Source organism: Natrix helvetica, assembly GCF_964273705.1.
Source record: "Natrix helvetica genome assembly, chromosome: 2".
Taxonomy (NCBI): domain Eukaryota; kingdom Metazoa; phylum Chordata; class Lepidosauria; order Squamata; family Natricidae; genus Natrix; species Natrix helvetica.
The window spans coordinates 172823209-172844079 of NC_138552.1; the positions used below are offsets into that span (position 1 = coordinate 172823209).

The following is a 20871-nucleotide window of genomic DNA, read 5'->3' on the forward strand; positions in this document are numbered from 1 at the left end:
TTATTAGTAACCAAGACTATCACTAAGTGTTGTATCTTATGATTCTTGATGGATGTATTCTATTTTATTTTTCTTTATGTACAGAGAGCATATGCACCCAAGACAAATTCCTTGTGTGTCCAATCACACTTGGCCAATAAAGAATTCTATTCTATTAGAGTGCATATCTTGTTTTTTAAAACAATCTCGAAATATTTAGAACCAACCTATATATGCTTACCCCATATTTTTCGGAGTGCAAGACGCACCAGAGTATAAGACGCACCAAGGTTTTGAAGAGGCAAATTTTTAAAAAAATGTTTTTGCACTCTGCAAACCTCCCGAAAACAGCCCGTTTTTCGCAAAACGGGCCCGTTTTTTTTTTAAGGGCATGAAAAGCCTTTAGGAGGCTTGTAGAGTGCGCTCCGGAGGGGGGGGGATGAGCAGAAAATGAGCCCGGTTTTTGTCAAAAAAAGGGCATGCATAGCCCTTTTTCACTGAGGGAATTGCTTCTGTTAAGTAAACATAATATGGCAATTTGCCACTTTCACTGCAACTTTCTCATGTGTTCCCAAAACCTTTTCAGGACAGAGAAAGGACAAACCAGACTATAAAGGCAGATAAATGTTGACTGCAGGGGAAAAGGAATGGGATGCATTCTCTTCATTTCATATCCAGGATGTTCATGTTGATACATACCCAAAAATGATTTAAATTTTAAGGCTTCAGTTTTGTCAAAAGGTTGTTAACTGACCTCTCTTTTCTGAATGTTTGTTCCCATCCATCCATTTTCCCTTAAAAGCTTCACCATCCTGTGTAACAAACATAATTTCATTCCTATTTAGAAAAACATCAGACATATACACTTGGCGGCCATAGATCCATCGGCACTGCTTCATTGGACTGTTGGCAGATTTCCAGCACAACACCTAAAACATAACATTTTAAAAAAGGGAAAGGAAAATATGTCTACATTAGTGGCACTATATATCTTCATTCTGCACTTATTGTAGCAATAGCACTTAGAGTTATATACTGCTTCACAGTGCTTTACAGCCCTCTCTAAGCGGTTTACAGTGTCAGCATAATGCCCCCAACAATTTGGGTCCTCATTTTACCCACTTCGGAAGGATGGAAGGCTGAGTCAACCTTGAGCCTGGTCACATTTGAACTGCCAAATTGCAGGCAGCCAGCAGGCAGCAGAAGTAGCCTGTAGTACTGCATTCTAACCACTGCGCCACCGAGGCTCTGTACTTATTTTCTGTACTGAGAAGTCAATAGAATCTATCTGGCTTCAGAAACCTAATTATCTCTATGACTCTATTGATGCAACTGTACATAATCATTACCAATTCAAAAATGATTTTTTCAGTGTTAGAAAGGGGACAATAAGCATACTTATTGTATGCTGTCCAGATGCAGCAATGGAGTGGGGAAAAGGAAGAGACAACTTACTCTTCCAGCTTGATCCAGTGCAAGAATATAAATCCTCAGACCTCCGTTTTCTTTAAGATGTTGAGGATTCACCCTGTAATCCAAATGGCCTCCGCTTACGAGAACCTTTTTTAAGTTAAGTTGCCTAAACAAGGACACAAAAGAATTTATGCTGACATAAACAAGAATAAGAACAGGAAAAGAAATCTCACTTGGCAATTTAAAAAGTGAGTTATTAATGAAAAAATTGCAGTGTTGACAGAGCCCAATGACTAAACAAAGAGAACATGATAAAATAACCTTTCTTACTCCTAAAATATCACATCTGTACAATAAGCCAATGTGACATTTTGTCCTATTCTGTTGCTAACATTTTGCTTCACAAATCATGCAATATCTACCACATAACTCTTTTTTAAAAAAAAAATATTGTGTTCAATAAAAACATGACAAACTATTGACTCTAAGATAGTATCTGAAAAAATCACTTGTAATGCAAAAGGAGAATAGAACCGTAACTTTCAAAATTTCTTTACAACTCACAGCGAGAATTAGAAAGTGCACTGGCTTAAAATCTTGGAGACAACTGGAGAGTTAAAATAGTTAAAATCTAGATTTAAAGGCCATTCTGGGTTGAAATATCAGTGTTAAAACAATCATTTTAACAAACCATAATCATTTCAGCTTTCTTTATACTCAATAAATCAAACTGTCTGTACAAGTTGCATTAATTAAATTGTAAAGATTACTGACAAGAGTGCATGCAAAGTTCCTTGGGTACCTGAAAAGAGAAAGTTAAGCATTATTTTTAAGAAAGCATTCTAGTTGCAGATTCAAGTAAGCTGGAAAGAATTTGATGATAATGTTTCAAATGATAGTCAGGAGCTAGGAAATCAAAATTTGAGAAATCCAAAAATCCATGTACAGTAGTATCAAGTTATAATTTAAAAAGAGGATCATAGCATTTAAACATTTATAGAATTTCCATTTTCAATTATACAGCAAATTAAGCTAAACAAAACACAATTTACATTATCTACACTATCAGCATTTGGAGTAACATGTTGGAGATGTATTCCAAAAGAACAAGGCCTAGAAAAAGCTGGTTTTTTAATATTGAAATTTCACTAAAATTAAATACTGATTACATGCAGTTGACAATATAATATTACATTTCATACAAAAAATTGGTACCACACATTCTTCAGGCAGAATTGATCCAATCAGCCAGCCTATTATTATTATCAGGTGAGGTGGGCCAAAACTCAAGAAGGACCAAGTCTCATCCAGATTTCATTCCTGAAGATGCTCAAAACTAAGATTCTCCATATAGTGTTTAGGTATTGACTGATGACTGGTTGGTTTCTTAAAAAATGCATCAGGCTGCTTGCCTGCAATGAGCAAGCCACCCACAGCTATCACATGGCTACCCAAAAACAAATCAGCCTTTGGCCAAAATTATTGACCCATCTCTGCAACAGAATTTTGAAACTAAAAGGAACAGAATGATTTATATCTGATTTACATTTTAACTCTAGGGGCATTATCATTCACTTTAATGGGCAATATTACATTATTATTACAATATTAATTTGTAGCACTTTAAAAACTTAAAAAAAGATGCTATGCTAACATAGGTACTATTCAGAAAATGATAAATATTGGATTTTTTTCACTAAAATTCTTTCTCTCGGGAAAAAAAATGTTCAAAAGTTAAATATTTTTAAAGAATTTCTATGTTTACAAACTAGATTTGCTTTATATTGTCTTGTGTTCCTACAGTACTATATTAAACAAAAACAGATTGCATCCAGGCCAGTTCTACGTGCAAAAGCCTAATTCACACAATTGGCAGAACAGTCTAGACAAAGACTTGTACAACTATACAATGGAGCAAACAATATTAGTCCTTCCACATGCAATCTTCTGCATCACAACTCAAACAGCCTAGAGTTAGATGTAAGCAATATCGGTATGCTCAAAACAGAAGATTTTTGGGGGAAAAACAAAAAACCAACAACCACAGCCTTTCAATCTGTTGACATAGTTAAAAAAAATCAGGAAGCTTAGACAATTCTCTGGGAAGAAAAAACCACTCACTTGGAAGCAATCTTCTTGCACTGATAGTCACTAAGCAAATAGATGTCTCCTTTTTCAGAAACACAAACTGTGGCACCATCACTTGCAGTGACAAAGGACATATTGATGTCCTTATGATGTAGAGCAGAGACTTGGCGAGGAGAAGTTACACACTTCTCTCCATTAGGATCTAGCAAGTATCCTACAATGTAAGAGAATACCCTAAATGTCAAGTTTTCCAGATTTAGAATTATTTGGCATTTAAGCACAATTCTTTCCTTATTAAGAAAGGCAGAAATAAGTATTTTCCATTCACCCACTTGCACTTGCCTAGAGGATCAAAAAAATAATTTTAAACATATGCCAACATATGAAGCAGCCTTATAATGATTTAGTCCACTGTCCCACCACACTCAGCACTTTTGTTTTTCTGATCGGTAACGATGTTCCAGAAGCTTCTTGCCAAAGCTTTTGTAATGAAACCACATTAAAAGAGAACACTGGAAAAAGTTACAGATTACAGCATGGAAAGGTGGTCACAAATTCTGTTTATTAAATGAATAATTGTGCAACATGCTGTTTAGCATATCACTGAAAGCCAACCTTATAGGGAGGATCCAACTGAATGAAAACATTTTACAAACAAAACTTTACTCCTAATACAATTAATATGTATACCTTTACTTAGAGGGTTTTAAAACTTTATGGTTTCATACAGAGTCATAATGCAACCTTTTACCAGTCTGAATCCATTGCTAAATTTACAGATTACACTCACATACTCTTTCAAGGATCCTTGTAAATTTTTCTAAAATTTGTACCCATGTTCCCTTGATTATGTAGGTCCTAAATTGATAAATGTTCGGATTCAATTTCATTTAATTACAAAATTCTGTGTTTTCAGTATTAAAGGTATCTGCATTCTGAACAGTTTGTTAGAATAATCATTCTTTTTGTGAGGTTGGGTAGGAACATTCATTGCATAGGCAAGATATATATAGAGAGGGCTAGAAAGTAAAGGAAATCAAATAATTAAGAGAAAAACTGCAATATGAAAAATCAACAACTTCCCAAGGGCATAGTTAGCTTTAACCATTAACAGCACTACTTCAAATACATGTCAACTTTGGCATCTCATGGTACCGCAAGTAGATTGTAAAATTTAAGCAACGATTAAGACCCACAAACATCAAATGTTTTTTATTCCCTCTCACCTAATTGTCCACCATTCAGTCCCATTGTATAGACTGCTTCTTTGGTCCATAATACCGAATGGAATCTCCCTGCAGCCACACCAATCACTGTCCTTCCCTTAAGATTTTTTGCTTGAATCTGTTTTAAAAAAGCCCACAGACATACATACAGGTGTCATAAATCAAATCAGCTTAGCCCTGAATCTAAAGAACAGAGAAACAACATAATTCAATAAAGACATTTTAATTTGTAAATAAAAAATAAGAAGATATATTATTTAATCAGCCATTGCAAAGGAGATGATGAACACTGCCATGGTGACACCACAACTCTGAAATTCCCTTCTCAGGGAAATTTGCCAAGCAATCTTTTCTTAGTTTTATATGTCAGAGAGAAACATTTTAATCCAGCAGGCTTGGACACCTTTCAGTTATTTTGAAGAACTCTTAATTGTTAAAGAGCTTTTTAATAGCTTGTAATACTCCCTTAGATTGCTATGTTCTTTAATATTTTATTATTGTCATCTGTTTGGCTCATATTTAGATTAAAAGCACCAAGAATGATGTTAATCACAATAAAGGGCTTGTTTAATAGAGTGCTGCAACGCATTCAAAACAGAGGCTCAGGGCAGCAAAGCCTTCAAAGCACCTTTCCCTTACTGTCTGTGTGTGCATGTTTGCATGCATGTAGTCACTTCATTTGCCTGTCATATCCAGCAGAAGTGCACACACATACAAAAGCAATCAGGGAAAACTTTGAATTAGCCATTTCAAGCCTAGCCTTCTGAATGATTCTTTAATTTTTTTCATATAATATTACATGTTTATTCTGCCTTTATTTTTATTAATTAAAGGCAGTTTACATACCTAATATATACCTGAGCCGTGATGGTGCAGTGGTTTGAATACATATTGCAGGCTAATTCTGCTGACTGCCATTTCCCAGCAGTTTAGCAATTCGAATCTCACTAGGTTCAAGGTTGACTCAGCCTTTCATCCTCCTGAGGTTGGTAAAATGAGGACCGAGATTGTTGGAGGCAATATGCTGACACTGTAAACCGCTTAGAGAGGGCTGTAAAGCACTGTGAAGCAGTATATGAGTCTAAATGCTATTGCTAATGTTCTTCTTCTTATATTCCCTACAATAACAATTCCGAGAGTGACTGATCCAAGATTGACTGACCTTTACAGGTCTAAGGGAGGACTAATACTCAGCCTTCTGCTTTCTAACTAAGCACCTTAACCACAACCCCAGTGTCCTTGGCCACATGTTCACCATTTATGATCTTCACAGCCAGTTCCCAACAAGAACTGTCAATTGGAAAGCCCGCAAGAAGTGTAAAGTTGCCTCAGTCACATAACATCAACTTAACTGCAGTAGGAACTGACAATTGCTATTTTAAGTCAGGTGTAAGCATGTGACTTTTCATTTTTCAACCGTGTTGCTTAGCAATAGTTACCAGTCCAATGGTGGATGGTAAATGAGGACTACCTATATCTTCTGTCATTGAGAAAGCTATTAAAAGTTGATCTTTCAGATAACATTTAACTGGTGTGTTTCATTTAAATGTGCTGTATGTTGCATTTTAATTCTGGATTTTAGATACTTATATAGTGATAGAATATAGTTTTAAAATCCTTCTACAAGCAGGCTTTGGGAACTGCCTAGAATTTTTAATAATAGAGCAGAATATAAATACTGTAAAATAAATAATAAATATCACACAATATTACTTGACACTATATCTGATGTATGAATGTGCATATATATGATTTTGAATTGTAAGGATTGAGAAGGGGAGCGTGAGAAATTGGGGGGGGGGGGACGGATGGACAATAGAGTATGTTCATGCTCACAAGTGTGCACACTTGGTGCATGAACGTACAAATGTATAGGCACATCTAAAACACCTTCTTTGTAAGGAGATTAATTTTACCTGTCTGGGAACACTGCAGTTAGGAGGAGGAGGATGAATACCAAGTTGATGAAAAGTATTAATGCCAAAGGCATATAGACATCCATCTTCTGTTAGTACAAGTGTATGATCTTTAGCTGCTGCCACTTGAGAACACTGATGACCCACCAAGCTTTCTACCAGTCTAGGAATCTAAGACAGATGAAGAAGAAAATGTTACCTTCAATATTTCAAGTCACATCTCTCCCTATTAGAAGGTTCATTTTAAAGAACTCAAGCAAAATCACCTTCAAAAGGATTATGTGTTTTCATTCATCCTTTGTCCTGTAGGACACCTTGTAACAATACTGTTATGAAATAAAACTCTCTCAATGTACTACAAAGCTGTTACTTTTCCTGAAATAGTAAATGGAAACTGACTAAACAAATGTCCTAATAGTGTTTTGATTATATTCTAATAAATTTGTTAATTTTAAAGTATAGGATTCTGTTTTGCTGAAAAGTACTCGTCCATGTACTTTTCAAAATATTCAAAATATTATCCAAGATTATTCTTTAATTTATGTCCCCTGCCAGATAGTTTGACAATTCATTAATAATGAATGCAACCCATTATTCATGACATCAACTATCAACACAACTTTTAACTATAGATCAAAAAAGCTCAATATGATCTACCCATTAAAATTAGAATTACAGCACCCCCTGATTGCTTCAAGAAGTATATATGTAATAATATGAATGTGTGTGTATATATTTGCTCGTATTCTGTATGTCCATGTAGGTAAACAGTTGAAAGTATAAGAATGGTATTTTAATATTATAAGATAATCTTATACCCCCCAACTACACTGGACCATTTCCATCATCATTTCCATTATTTCATCATGGAATAAAAGTCTCAAGATGTGGATAATGGGGAAATAACATCTGTGTACATGTACTGTGTACATGACATTCCGGATATGCAATCAGAATTATAGCATTCATATTTAACACAGACTACATTAAACAGAAACATGTTTTTCAATATCTGTTGAATAGCCACTTTTTAAAAAGAAATTAGAAGTCCTACCATGTATATAGCTTAGTGAATCTAAAAATCAATATTTATTCATAATCTAAATTATTAGTTTTAAAATACCAAGCAAGTCTGCTCATCACCATGCCCCAAGCGACCTCCTTGACCATGCCCACAGGTATAAACCTGTCCTTTCTGGGAAAGGAACACCGAATGAAATTTGCAGAGTACCACCTAAGAAAAGAGAGATATTTTATAAAGTAAGAACTTGAACTTCATCTAGCTAACTTTTGCAAAGTAATTTGATATTTAAATCATTTACTTTGTAATAATATGGAAACAAATCATGCCTCATTTTAAATATATACTAAACAAATTTAAATAAACTGCACATTGTACATTTATACAGTAATACTAGATGCCTACACAAAGAACCACTTACTACATTGACTGTATTACAGGAAAAAGTAACGTAAGAAATTATATATATATATATATAGTCTTTATTTCTAATATTTTTAAATGAATTTTAAAAACAACAAAAATTATCAAGATAAAGCATAACTTTATGCATGATTTTATGTATGTAGGTCATTTCCTACATATCCACCTATGGAAGGGCGGACTGTAGCATAAGCTCTGCCATTTCTGGCGGTATTCCATGCCAAACCTGGCTCCTACAGGTAAGCCAGGAGATGTGGAACATTAGAAGTGATAAGTGCTTCTTTGAGAGAGGATGAAATGCCAACTCCGTTCTGGAGGTGTGTGCTGTCTTGAAGAAGCCCTCTCTCAGTTGAACCATGCTGAACAACTACTACTGCCTAGTCTCCATCCTTCTCTTTGAAAAGAAGGTTGTTGAGAGAGTAGGGAAGACCATAGAGGAAAGAGTGATATCAAGGTACTAAAAATCATTTCTTGCCAAGGATTTTAGGATAGGAATGGGTCAGAAACTAAAGTCTTTATGAAATCAGAAAGAAAACTAGTTTAGCCACAGATGTATAATAAAAAATGTGGGACAAAAGAATATGACAGCTCTTTTCAAATATTCCCGCTAAGAAGAAAGGGAGCGGCTATATAAGAACTCCTCCCAACCTCTATGGTCAATAAAGTGTTTACCCCTGCCACCATCCTAGTTTCCCACTTTCCAATACTTTCCACAATGCCTACATTACCTGTTTAATATAAATCCCATTTCGAGGAAAGAGATCCACCAACTCAGGATGATGTCTACTCTGCTGACCACCATGGCCTAAAGTAAAATTGATGTTGTTTCCCCAGGTATAGACATCTGTGGGATCTAAAGTAGAATGGTAAGTTCTTCACTGCAGTGTCTCATTTGAATTTGAATTTTGAATTTTATTGAATTTATAGACCGCCCCCTCTCCCCGAAGGGACTCGGGGCGGTGTACAGACAGCAGCTTAAAAAACCATATACAAAATAGAAAATCTTAAATACCCCTAAAAACAGATTAAATGTAAGGCTGTACAATAGTAAAAATTAAAAGCAATCTAAGAAGCCTACCCCCAAAATTTAAAATACAGGCCAGAGGATTAAAGATTAGACGTGTGGATGAAATGCATATACTTTTTTTCTACTTATGAAAGCTTTTCATATATTCCCAAAATATAATTTAGGAATATTAAACTGTATTACTGTATTACTGCAACAAAATTATACACTCAATAATTTGCGTAATCAAAATTAAGGTAATAGCATCTTAAAATATAAGCACATTCAGTGCACAGCCAGGCATGTAATTCTATCAAAGCTATCAGACATTATTCATAATAGCAAGCGTTGTAGTTTCAATTTTTATATTATTTTTTATATTTTATACTATACTAGACAACCCATGCCCTGTTGTGTCATCACTTCAGAGATATTTCCTTGCTTGAACAGAGAAACACGACGACCAAAAACATGCAAAAAAAAAAATCTGTGGGAGGAAGAGCAGACTACCTGCCTGCTTCCCCATTGAGTTTCCTTGTGGGAAACTGGCAGGGAGATCTCCCTTCTCTTTCCAGAGTGACTGATGGAGGGCAAAGGGATTGCAAGACTGGCTGGAAAACTGAAAATAAAGATCATGTGACCAGTGCAATAGCAGCAAATAGCAATTAAGCAGGCACAACTTTCCTTCCCTCGGGAATCTTAAATCCCAAATTTTGGTACCTCGGTTCAAAAATTATTGCCCTATAATGCACCACTTTGCTTGGTTAAAACGTTTTAGTACATTATACCGTGTTTCCCCGAAAATACAAACTGTCCTGAAACTAAAGCCTTGCCACATTTTTCACGTGGGCAAAAATATAAGCCCACTCCCGAAAATAAGCCCTCTAGACAATCCCCCCCTCCGGCCAGGCAGAGCACCGCTCGCCAACCTAGCGGTATCCTGAAGGCACCAAGCCGCGGGAATGAGGTGGGGGCAAAGGCGTTTGCGTTGCTTGGTGCTTTCAGGGTACCGCTAGGTCGGTCAGCGGCGCTGTGCCCAGCTGAAGAGGGGGGGTTGCTGGGCAGCTGCTCTCTTGCGAGCGGGCTCCTGAAGAGCCGGGCACAGCCTCAGGGTCGAATGGCTGTGTTGCGCTGTCACAGCAATGCAGCAGCCATGAGGTTACCAAGCTTATGAGCAGCCGCCTGGCAACCCCCCTTTCCAGCCGGGTATAGCGCCGCTGACCGACCTAGCAGTATCCGGAAGGCACCAAGCAATGGGAGTGCCTGTTCGCCGCCCTCCTCCTCCTGCGGCTCAGTGCCTTCGGAATGCCCCTAGGTGAGTGAATGGGGCTCTGCATGGCTGGAGAGGGGGGTTGCGCAGCGGCTTTTCCGCTCCCTGCTCGCGCAAAGGACATCTCCGCTGCTGGCGCCGTCCGCCACTTGGGTTTTTTTTTCAAAGCACAGAGTACGGATGCCACTCTGGAAGTATGCTCTATAGTTGTGGGCTGCAGATCGTACAACCCCCCTCTCCAGCCATGCAGAGCCCCATTCACTCACCTAGGGGCATTCCGAAGGCACTGAGCCGCGGGAGGAGGAGGGCGGCGAACAGGCACTCCCATTGCTTGGTGCCTTCTGGATACTGCTAGGTCAGTCAGTGGCGCTGTACCCGGCTGGAAAGGGGGGTTGCTGGGCGGCTACTCGCGAGCTTAGTCACCTCATGGCTGCTGTGTTGCTGCTGTGACAGCGCAACACAGCCATTCGACCCTGGGGCTGTGCCTGGCTCTTCGGGAACCCAGTCGCAAGGGAGAAGCCGTCCGGCAACCCCAAAATAATAAGCCCTCCCCTTTAATAAGCCCAAGGCCATATTTCGTGGGTCAAAAAAATATAAGACCCTGTCGTATTTTCGGGGAAATACAATAGAAATACATTTCACCTTACAAGTATATTACTTATTACTTTACAAGTAAACTATGTTTCCAAAGGCAAACTGGTACTATAGTTGATACCAAACCTGATACTTTTTTATTACAAAACAGAACTTTAAAAACAGTGTTTTGGAGGAAAGGGCAATTTATTTAAATCATATTTTACTAAGAGAATAAGCTGAGCATACAAATTCAGAAGAATGAATTAGTATATATCACCATATGGCATGTAAAAGAGTACAGTAGTAAAGATAGTAGTTGTTGCTATCATTAGATAAAGTTCATGGATTATTCCATTAAAAAAATGTAATTTACAAATTTAAAAAGGTACAAAAATGTAGCTTCAATATGCTAAGGTAAATTAGCATAAGATTACTTCAAGCAAGTAGATTATAACCTCATCCTTTTTAATAGCAGCAATAATATATACACATGATGGCCCAAAATAGAAGATTTAACAATACCCTCATTTTGGAATAGTCAAACACTGAAGCTTTAGGATAAAAGATTAATTCTACAAGCAGAGCAGACACAAAACATTGGCCTCTCGAGTTTTCTAATTGACACCTACCCACCATAATGGATTGAAAATGGACAAGTTAAAGTACCTAATAATGCCCACACATTATAATTGTTTTTAAGAGCAAATATACCAAGGAAGATGTTCAATATCTACTGGATTGTTACATTCAAAACACATTTTTAATATACTCATTGACTATCTCTTACCATCATCCCAAAAACAATCATGTTATGTTTAAGTGCATAACAAGCCTCTCAATGTATTCACCAACCTGTAATCTTGAAGGTAACGAAGGCTGGCCTGTCTTTCATAACAAGATCCAAAGCAGACAAGCCTTCTTTATCCTGAACATACAAATTCACTCCGTGCTGAAAGCAAGGGGGAAAAAAATGGGGAAAAAATGAGATACTCTGCACAAATAGAGTAATATACAAGCCCAACCCCTCAAGCTGTGATGTCTGGCTAAACACTCCCCAACTTTATTAAATGCAGAAATAATTTTTGACCAACTATTACTACTGCTTTCTTCATTTTTGCATTCACACATTGTATTTTGTTTTCTTTCACTTTCTCTGACAAGTTAAATTCAATTATTGCACCCCTAAAGTAGGGATATTTAATAAAGCAGCTATCAAATACAATCAACATAACAGTAATCTAGAATTACTCTCTAATTTAAAGCCATTTTAATAGATAAGAGGCAAATCTGAATCCATTATGTCAGATATTTCTCTACTTCACTTAACTTGATTGAGAATAAACTTTTTCCAATTATTCTTAATTCTTCAATGCCATTTTAACAGATATAATAGGGAAAATCTGAATCTGCTATTATCTCATATATTTCTCTACTTCATTTAACTTGATTGAGAAATAAATTTCTTTCCAATTATTTTTAATTTTTCAACATTTGGGGGTGGGGGCCTTTTTGCTTAAACATTTTGTCAAAAGACCAATCTAGTTATCTTATTTAGCACTTCAGCAAACAGCTAAAAGCTATGTGTAAATAAAAGAAATACTAATTACATGGGGTCTGTCAACAATGCAACCAGCATCTGTCTATACTTTTTTTTTTTTTGCCCACCATTTGATTATAAGCTTGGCATAGATTTGTAATGCTAATAAAAGCTGTGAAATACCTTTAGTAATGACCATGCACAATCTATATGGCCATAGAAAATGCCACGATGCAAAGCTGTCCATCCCGACTCCTTGTCTTTTGCCAACAAATCCACTCCGTTTGTTTCTGCCAACCAGTCTAGCACTCCTTTTTTACCACAAGAGGAGGCAATATGGAGGGCATTCCTGCCAAACGTATCCTTGCTTGTTGCGGCATTATAGCAGTGAGAAGTGAGGAAGGCTTTGATCTGACCTTCACTTCCCCGGGTGACTACAGAAACAATATCTAAGGCATGCTGTAATGAACGACACTTTGAGGTACAATCAGGCACCAAAGAACTCATCTTATTCCCTGCTGAACTGTTCATTTATGCAAGATGAGGCACTGCAAATTTTCCCTTTGTTCTTTCTTCACAAAAGGTTCATGATTTCCATGTTTCAGGCACGTTCCATGGGAATCTTTGTGCTATTAAGGCTTGATATTTAGAAAAATAAATAACTTTATCGATATAAATTCAGAGTTCATTTCCTCATTTTAAATCTACAAAATATATTATTACTGTCCAGAAAAAAATATGACTTCAAAAAGCAACACACGGAGGGGGGAGGGGGGCTCCCCCTCCACTCGTTCTAGTTCTTTCAAATAGCCATAATTGCAAGAGAGACCTGTAAGAAGAGGAGTAAAAGAAGAAATATATTAGACTATCTAACATCATAGAATTGCAGTTTCTTTCTTTTTTTCAGAAAAAAAGCAACATTTTAAAATCAAACATCCTCCCATAGTGTTTGCCCATATTCTATACAAAGCTTAGAGAAATACCTGTTTTCAGGGCTCATTTAGGGTGTGTGTGCACAAAAATATGAAACTGAGGGAACATTTTTCGGGGGCAGGTGCTGCGATAGTTAAGGCCTACTTCTTTTGTCCCATCCTTTGATACTGTTTAAATAAGGGGACCTGAAGCAGGCTGACTTTGCCTGACCTTAAGAGTATAGAACTCCATCCTCAACTGAATTTATTTGACAGGTTATGTCTCCTTTTAAGAGAATATTAATGATTTAAATTTTATGGTAAATATATATATACTGCATTTATTTGCAGAGAAGCCAATCTGCAGATAAGCTGACTTTCAAAGTTTTAATTAAAATATTATGAAAAATGTGACATTTGCAGATAACACAACCCTCAAAATTTTCATATATTTTAATTTTCAAAATTGACATCCATAACGGGTGCATTTTTCATAGTATTTTTAATAAAAAAATTGAGGGTCTGCTTATTTGCAGGTGAGTTTATCCATAAGTAAACTCAAAATATGTGGGTAGTTTTAAAAAGCATAGACAGACAGATTATAGACAGACAGACAGACAGACAGACAGACAGACAGACAGACAAAGTGACAATATAAACACATTTCCAACTTCTCTTTGGACATGAGATGTTTGCAAACAATAGAAAGAGAACAGTGTGTATCACAGAACAAAGAAACCTGCGACAAATCTATTTAAATCTGACTATTTAAATGAATCAACAAATAGATTGCTAAGTAACTTGCAACAATGCAAATGCCTGTGTGTACCAGAAACCTCTCAGAACACCGAATTATAGAATAAAGTAATTACTAGTGTAATATACCTTAAATCTTATATAATTCTAGTATATAATATAATTGCAGCATGTATTCCTTAGCAACTCTTTTCTTCAAGACAGCTTATCCTCAGGATTTGAGGGAACAGGCCCAACTCAGATTTGAAGTAGTTGCCAACACAAGTTACAACTTTCCAAATATGAACTTCATAACATCTTTTAGCAAAGTGACATCAATCTCTGATTCATAGCAGTACAGAATTATTAAGTCATGAATTTCATAGGGAAAGAACCAAATCACAAACAAGATTCTCTAAAGCTATGTGGTTAATTGTTAGCAGATGGGCAGATTAAAAAAATAACTTTGTAGGAAAAAAATGAAACAATAAATTTTTGATTTTAAAAATAATCAAAGCCTCACGGCTTCAGACTGCATATTCAGACTGTATCTAACTGAGATGCCAGTTAAAGAAAGTAAGTAGTTTTAGACATACTAGTACTAAAAAATTTCACTTACTTTAAATAAGCATGCAATTTAAAGCATTCACAGCACAGTATTGCTGGTTTCTAATTTCTCATTATTTTATTCTGCTACAGAACATTTAGATTCATCTGCATTTAATCATTAATATTTTATTGAAAGTTCATATTATTGAAGAATGTAACTTTATCTTCTTTTCATTTTAAATAAGACATATATGTAGGGACCTATTTTAAGGTTTGGCTAAGGAGACAAACTAATGGGAAAAACCTCCAATAAATAATTATTTTACTAATTTCTTAGGAGCCACAAACTGATCTGAAACTAGTATTGTAAAAACACTCAGTTCTGAAACTCAGTTAAGAACATTTTGTAAGTGCTAGTTGTAATGACTCAGGAAAAAAAACAAGAACAAATGACAAAATTCACACTTAGGCAATAAAAAGTGTCACAAAACAATGAACAAACTTTTGATATTTTCCTGAATTTTTATGAAAGGAGAAAAATGACAAAAAGCTTGTAAATTTCAAAGTCACCATTTGAGCATTTAGTCACTGTACAGTCATGGCCTAGAAGAGAAAAATAAGATCTGAAGAAACTGTGTGAAAGGTCTTCTCCTCACAAATGCAGACAATCGCGCTATTACATGCCACCTTGAGCTTTTGAAAGATGATGAGGTAAATGAATCTCATAAATAAATACATAAAACGACTGTGGAATGCATTCAGAGTTTTTTTGGGGGATTGACAGATCTCTTCAGATTTCTTCCCCTAAAAATACACTGCATTTCTATTAATCCTCTTCCTATATATAGGTAATGTTACTTTAGCAGCTAAAGTTTAGCTATATGAGGACTCGGTCTTAGACAACATCAACCATTCAACCAAGCCAGGTCATGAAACAGATTCTATAGGAATAGTACTTTACTGTTGTAGGGGTTAACAGAACCTTGAAAGCCAGTCCAAGTTTATCTCTGTCCCATCTTATATTAAAGAAAATCAATGTAGAATTATTTTTTCAAGCATCTTTCAATTTTGGGACTGTGTAACTCTGTGTAGCATTCTTAGACTTCTCTAAGTATTTCCTTAATAGCTTGTTCTTTCTTTCCCCATTTAATAGCTCTTTCATACTTTCCAAGGCCAACTCTAAATTCCTTTACATTCTCTTTGCTACTAATAGATACCCAGTGCTAAATATTTCATAAATTTTTATCAGCGTCTCAATATTAGTACTGTTAACGCTATTGATGTCAGAGGGAAAAAGTATAAAAAGACGCACATCAAAGTGCTTCAGTCACCCAATCCGTATCAAACTTCCTTGTGGCTTGTAACTGGGATTCATTTAAAAATCTTTGCCAAGAGCCAACAAATTACAGCTAACTAGTACTTATCTACCAATAGTTGACCTATTTGGCACAACACCGACCATGTTTGGAACATAGTTCACGCAGCTTCCTAACCATAACATGCAAAATTTTATTTTGACGAAACACATTACAACAAACAAAATAGTGAGGATGCCACAGAGAATCAAGAAATTACCAAGACCAGCATAAAAGAAACACAACCCTAAACAATGTTTGAAAGTGAGATGGGCAATGCTACATTAGATATGATAGATCAGTGTTGGTGAACCTTTTTGGCACCAAGTGCCAAAACAGGAACATGCATGTCCATGTGAGGGAGCACCAAAAATCGGAAGAGCAGCTTCCCAGCGTGCACATGTGGGAATGCCAGAAACCAGAAGAGCAGCTCCCCAGCATGCATGCATGTGCCGGGAAGTTGAGCTTCTGGTTTCATGCATGCACACCAGTCACCTAGTCTTCTGGTTTCTGGCACGCATGAAGACCAGCTGGTCGGAACCCGGAAAAGCAACGGGCGATGGCTGCCGTGCCCAGAGAGATGGCTCTGCACGCCACTTCCAGCACATGTGCCATAGGTTCACCATCACAGCAATAATAGATGGTCGATAGATGGGATAGACACACATACATGTACATATGCACGAACACACAGAGGCATTCCTTGCTTCTCAGTATTTTACACTCATTTCTTTATTTCTAAAAGCCATCCTACCTGAGGATTAAGGGGCCTGAAAGCTAATACACCTGCGACCACAAAGCTCAAGAAGGCTGATAAAGTGATTGATCACTCTAAAGTTGAAATGTTTCCATATGAGATATCTTTATCACAATGTAGGTTTTCCTGTATTCTATCAAGATAAACAACCTGCTAATGTGTGGCAACCATGCTACAGTCAGGGTAAAAAGACTCCTGACCTCAGAAACACAAACATTAGAGAGTCAGGTAGCATTTAGCATTGTCAGTAAAACAAACAATCATGCAGTGCAATTTTACTTCAGGGTCAGAACCGGAATGACAGCACTGCTCTTGGCAACTGCATACCAAAAAAAAAAAAAAACAAAGAATACAAAAAAAAGGGGAGGAGGCAGGGCCCTTTTTTTGCTACCGTGATCCATAATTTTTGGATATGCATTACTGTACCCAAGCAAAGGCCGTTTTCTTAATCTAGGCTAATCTCCAGGAAGAAGAGGCAAGATTTAACTCCCTTTCCTTTTATACACCTAATCTTTCTCCAGCCATTTTCACCGTTGCACCGACTGCAGGCTTCCCTCTTCCCTGCTCTTTCTTCTTCATCTATTGGGATCAGCAACACACACGGACACACACACACACACACACACACCGCTTTAATATCTCCGTGACGTGCAGAAATTTAATCCGGGCACCTCGTTCTTCTTGCCCATACTTGGAAACTCTGCACCTGTCGGATTTCTGCCTGCAAGACGGTGTGAAAAGCAGAAGCCCAGAATTGGGAAACGGGGGTGCCATTGTTGAAGGTGCGCTCGCCACTCCCGCTCCGGCCACCCGGCTGCCCCCACCCTCGCCCACGATGAGTTTTCCCTTTTCGGGACTGCCTCACCAGTCGCTAGTTGAAGGAGCTAGAACGGTCACAGAAGGACGCGCGTTGGAGGGCCGGGAAACTCATCCTCAATGGGTCCGAAAGGCGCCGGGCCGGGTCAGGACGAGGCCGCGGGAGGAGGAGGAAGAGGAGGAGGCAGAGACGACCCTCAGAGCCGCCGCGGCTACAACCCTTCAAATGCCGCTGAGGGTGACGAAAAAGATAAAGGCGGGGGGGGGACACGGCAGCAAAGGAGCGCGGGATTGGACAGCGTGCTGAGTATTCCGAGTGCTTATTGGCTGGTGGGAAGGCTAGGCTCGCCTACGGCTTGTGCCCGGCGCTGAAAAAGAGGTTGACGCGTAAAAGGGCGCTTAGGGCAGGAGGCTAAGGCACGAGGGCGGCCCCTGAGGTGGAGCTGACAATAGCGGCTACGCTTCCCCTTGTCCCACCTGCATTGCAGGCCGGGTTGGTGTGATTTGTAGGTCCAGAAGCCCTTGTGTTTCCTCGCTGAAATTTATTCTTTAGAAGACTATCCGGAGGGCTCCTGGGTGCTCTTGAGCTTGCTGGTTTTATTTATCTATTTATTTGTTTGTTTTGTCAAGCGTGTTAAGATAATAGATATAAGTATATACAAGATTATGAATACATGAAATGGATACGAATAAATGGGGTTGTTGGGACAGGGGGTACGCTGGTGCGCTTATGCACGCCCCTTACAGACCTCTTAGGAATGAAATGAAATGAATGAAATGAAATTTAATTTGTTAGCCGCACCCTCTCCAAAAGGACTCGGGGCGGCGTACAATAAAACACATACAATATACATATATATACAATACATATTCAAATACAAATAGACACATACACATACATGTACCTGGAGGAGGTAACACTCATAAAATATATATAAAAATAAAATTAAAATAACTATTTAAAACACCCTCAGTTAAAATTACAAAATTTGAAAAACCCGTCAGGAGCAATAGAATAAAACTATGGTTGAGCCAGGCCAGCTAATTGGAAAAGGTGGGTCTTGAGCTTTACACGGAAGGAGTGGAGATCAGAGGTAATCCTGATATCAGGGGGGAGGTCATTCCACAGGGCTGGGCCCGCCACAGAGAAGGCTCTGCTCCTAGGCGCCGCCCCCCGACACTGGTGGACGGCACCTGGAGAAGTCCCTCTCTGTGCGAGCGAATTGGTCGTAGGGATGTATGGGGCAGGACGCGATCCCGCAGGTAACTAGGTCCTGTGCCATGGAGCGCTTTAAAGATCGTTATCAAAACCTTGAAACGCACCCGATAGACCACAGGAAGCCAGTGCAGCTCGCGCAGGAGAGGTGTTACATGGGAGTACCTAGTACTCCCCATAATCACCCGCGCGGCCGCATTCTGGACCAACTGCAGTCTCCGAGTGCATCTCAAGGGAAGCCCCATGTAGAGAGCATTGCAGTAGTCCAGGGGAGACGTCACCAGCGCATGAGTGACTGGGCGTAAGGCATCCCGGTCCAATAGGGGGCGCAATTGGCGCACCAGGCGAACCTGGTGGAACGCCCCCCCTTGCCACGGCTGTCACATGGTCATCCATGGACAGCCGGGCATCCAGGAGGACGCCCAAATTGCGCGCCCGCTCCACGGGGGCTAGCTGTACGCCCCCGATGGCCAGAGATGGAAACAACTGGTTGAACCAGGGGGCCGGAACCCACAGCCACTCCGTCTTGGAGGGGTTGAGTTTGAGTCGGTTGCCATCCATCCAGACCCGAATGGGGTGAGGTCAACAGTAAACAGTCTAAGGTTAAAGTTGTGGGGGTTTGGGGAAGAAACCACAGAGTCAGGTAATGCATTGCAGGCATTGACCACTCTGTTGCTAAAGTTCTATTTTCTGCAATCAAGTTTGGTACGGTTTTCTTGCAGGTGGGTCATTACCCAAACTAGGCAGCAATAGCAATAGCACTTAGGTTTACATACCCCTTCACAGTGCTGTCCAGCCCTCTCTAAGAGGTTTACAGAGTCAACATATTGCCCCCAACAATCTGGTTCCTAATTTTGCTGACCTCAGAAGGATGGAAGGCCGAGTCAGCCTTGATCCTGGTGAGATTCAAACTGCCAAATTGCAGGTAGTCAGCAGAAGTAGTCTGCAGCACTGCATTCTAACCACTGCACCACCACAGCTTACCATCCATGCTAGTCTGAAGCTTGACTAGCATTGATAATGTTGCCTAGTTTGGATAATGAGATGCCTGCAAGAAATCCAGCAAGTTCAGAGACCACCAAAGACCCCTCATGTCACCCCTGAACTACAAATAATCTCCTTTATTGAGACTATCCATAATTAGCCTACAATTAAGTGAGCATGCCTGCTAAGACCCAAACAGAATAGAACCTGGACGTCTAAGGGGACCTTGGAGGTCTTCTGCTCTAAATCCCTGCTCAAGCAGGAGATCCTATGCCGTTTCAGATAGACGGCTGTCCAGTCTTTTCTTTAAAAAAAACCCACTGATGAAGCCCCCTACAACTTCTGAAGGCAAGCTGTTCCACTGGTTAATTGTCCTAATTGTAAGGAAGTTTCTCCTCAATTCCAGGTTGCTTCTTTCTATTACAGTGGTTCTCAACCTTCCCAATGCCGCAACCCTTTAATACAGTTCCTCATGTTGTGGTGACTGCCAACTATAAAATTGGTGTCTCGGTTCCTAAGACCATCTAAATATGTGTTTTCCGATGGTCTTAGGTGACCCCCGTGAAAGGGTCATTCGACTCCCAAAGGAACCACTGCTCTATTAGTTTCCATCCATTGTTTCTTGTCTTGCCTTCTGGTGCTTTGGAAAATAAGTTGATCCCATCTTTTTTGTGGCCCACCCAAACAGCCCTCAAATATTGGAATACTGCTATTCCATATTTGAATATGAATTCAAAGGGCTTGCTCTGCAGTAAAGGTCTCCATAGATTCCAGGCAACAGGACAGGAATAGGAAATACCTTTTAAAGGAAATTGCAAGGAACTCTGTACTGAAGCTCTAATGGTGTGCAAACACGATTCAGTGGAAATGCCTACTGTTTTATTCGAGGCCCGGGGCTGATTTTGGAGAAGCTATGTGGGATCAGATGAGAAACTGCTCAGAATCCCAGAGAGTAGGCTAGTCTGGGAAGTTAAAACGTCCCAATTTGAGGGAAGTGTAAAATTCATCTTCTATAAACTCAGCCAGTTACGGACTTGGGTTTCAGTTGCTCAAATGGAACAGGAGGTGGGGGGAGGAGTGTTTATCTAGGGTG

At 38.9% G+C, this 20871-nt stretch overlaps 1 protein-coding gene across 2 annotated transcripts in view; it reads right to left on the reverse strand.

The window, feature by feature from the left end:
- Positions 1-17835, reverse strand: part of IBTK (inhibitor of Bruton tyrosine kinase) — a 42748-nt gene extending 24913 nt beyond the window's left edge. For both annotated transcript variants that reach the window (XM_081941301.1, XM_081941300.1), the window contains exons 1-10: positions 17628-17835; positions 12639-13284; positions 11771-11867; positions 8795-8919; positions 7746-7856; positions 6623-6793; positions 4707-4824; positions 3514-3694; positions 1435-1558; positions 734-908 (exon numbers count right to left, since the gene is read on the reverse strand). In XM_081941301.1, coding sequence (XP_081797427.1) covers positions 734-908; positions 1435-1558; positions 3514-3694; positions 4707-4824; positions 6623-6793; positions 7746-7856; positions 8795-8919; positions 11771-11867; positions 12639-12986 — 1450 coding nt within the window. In that variant the 5' untranslated portion in view covers positions 12987-13284; positions 17628-17835. The remainder of the gene's footprint in view (positions 1-733; positions 909-1434; positions 1559-3513; positions 3695-4706; positions 4825-6622; positions 6794-7745; positions 7857-8794; positions 8920-11770; positions 11868-12638; positions 13285-17627) is intronic.
- Between the last annotated feature and the right edge of the window lie 3036 nt (positions 17836-20871).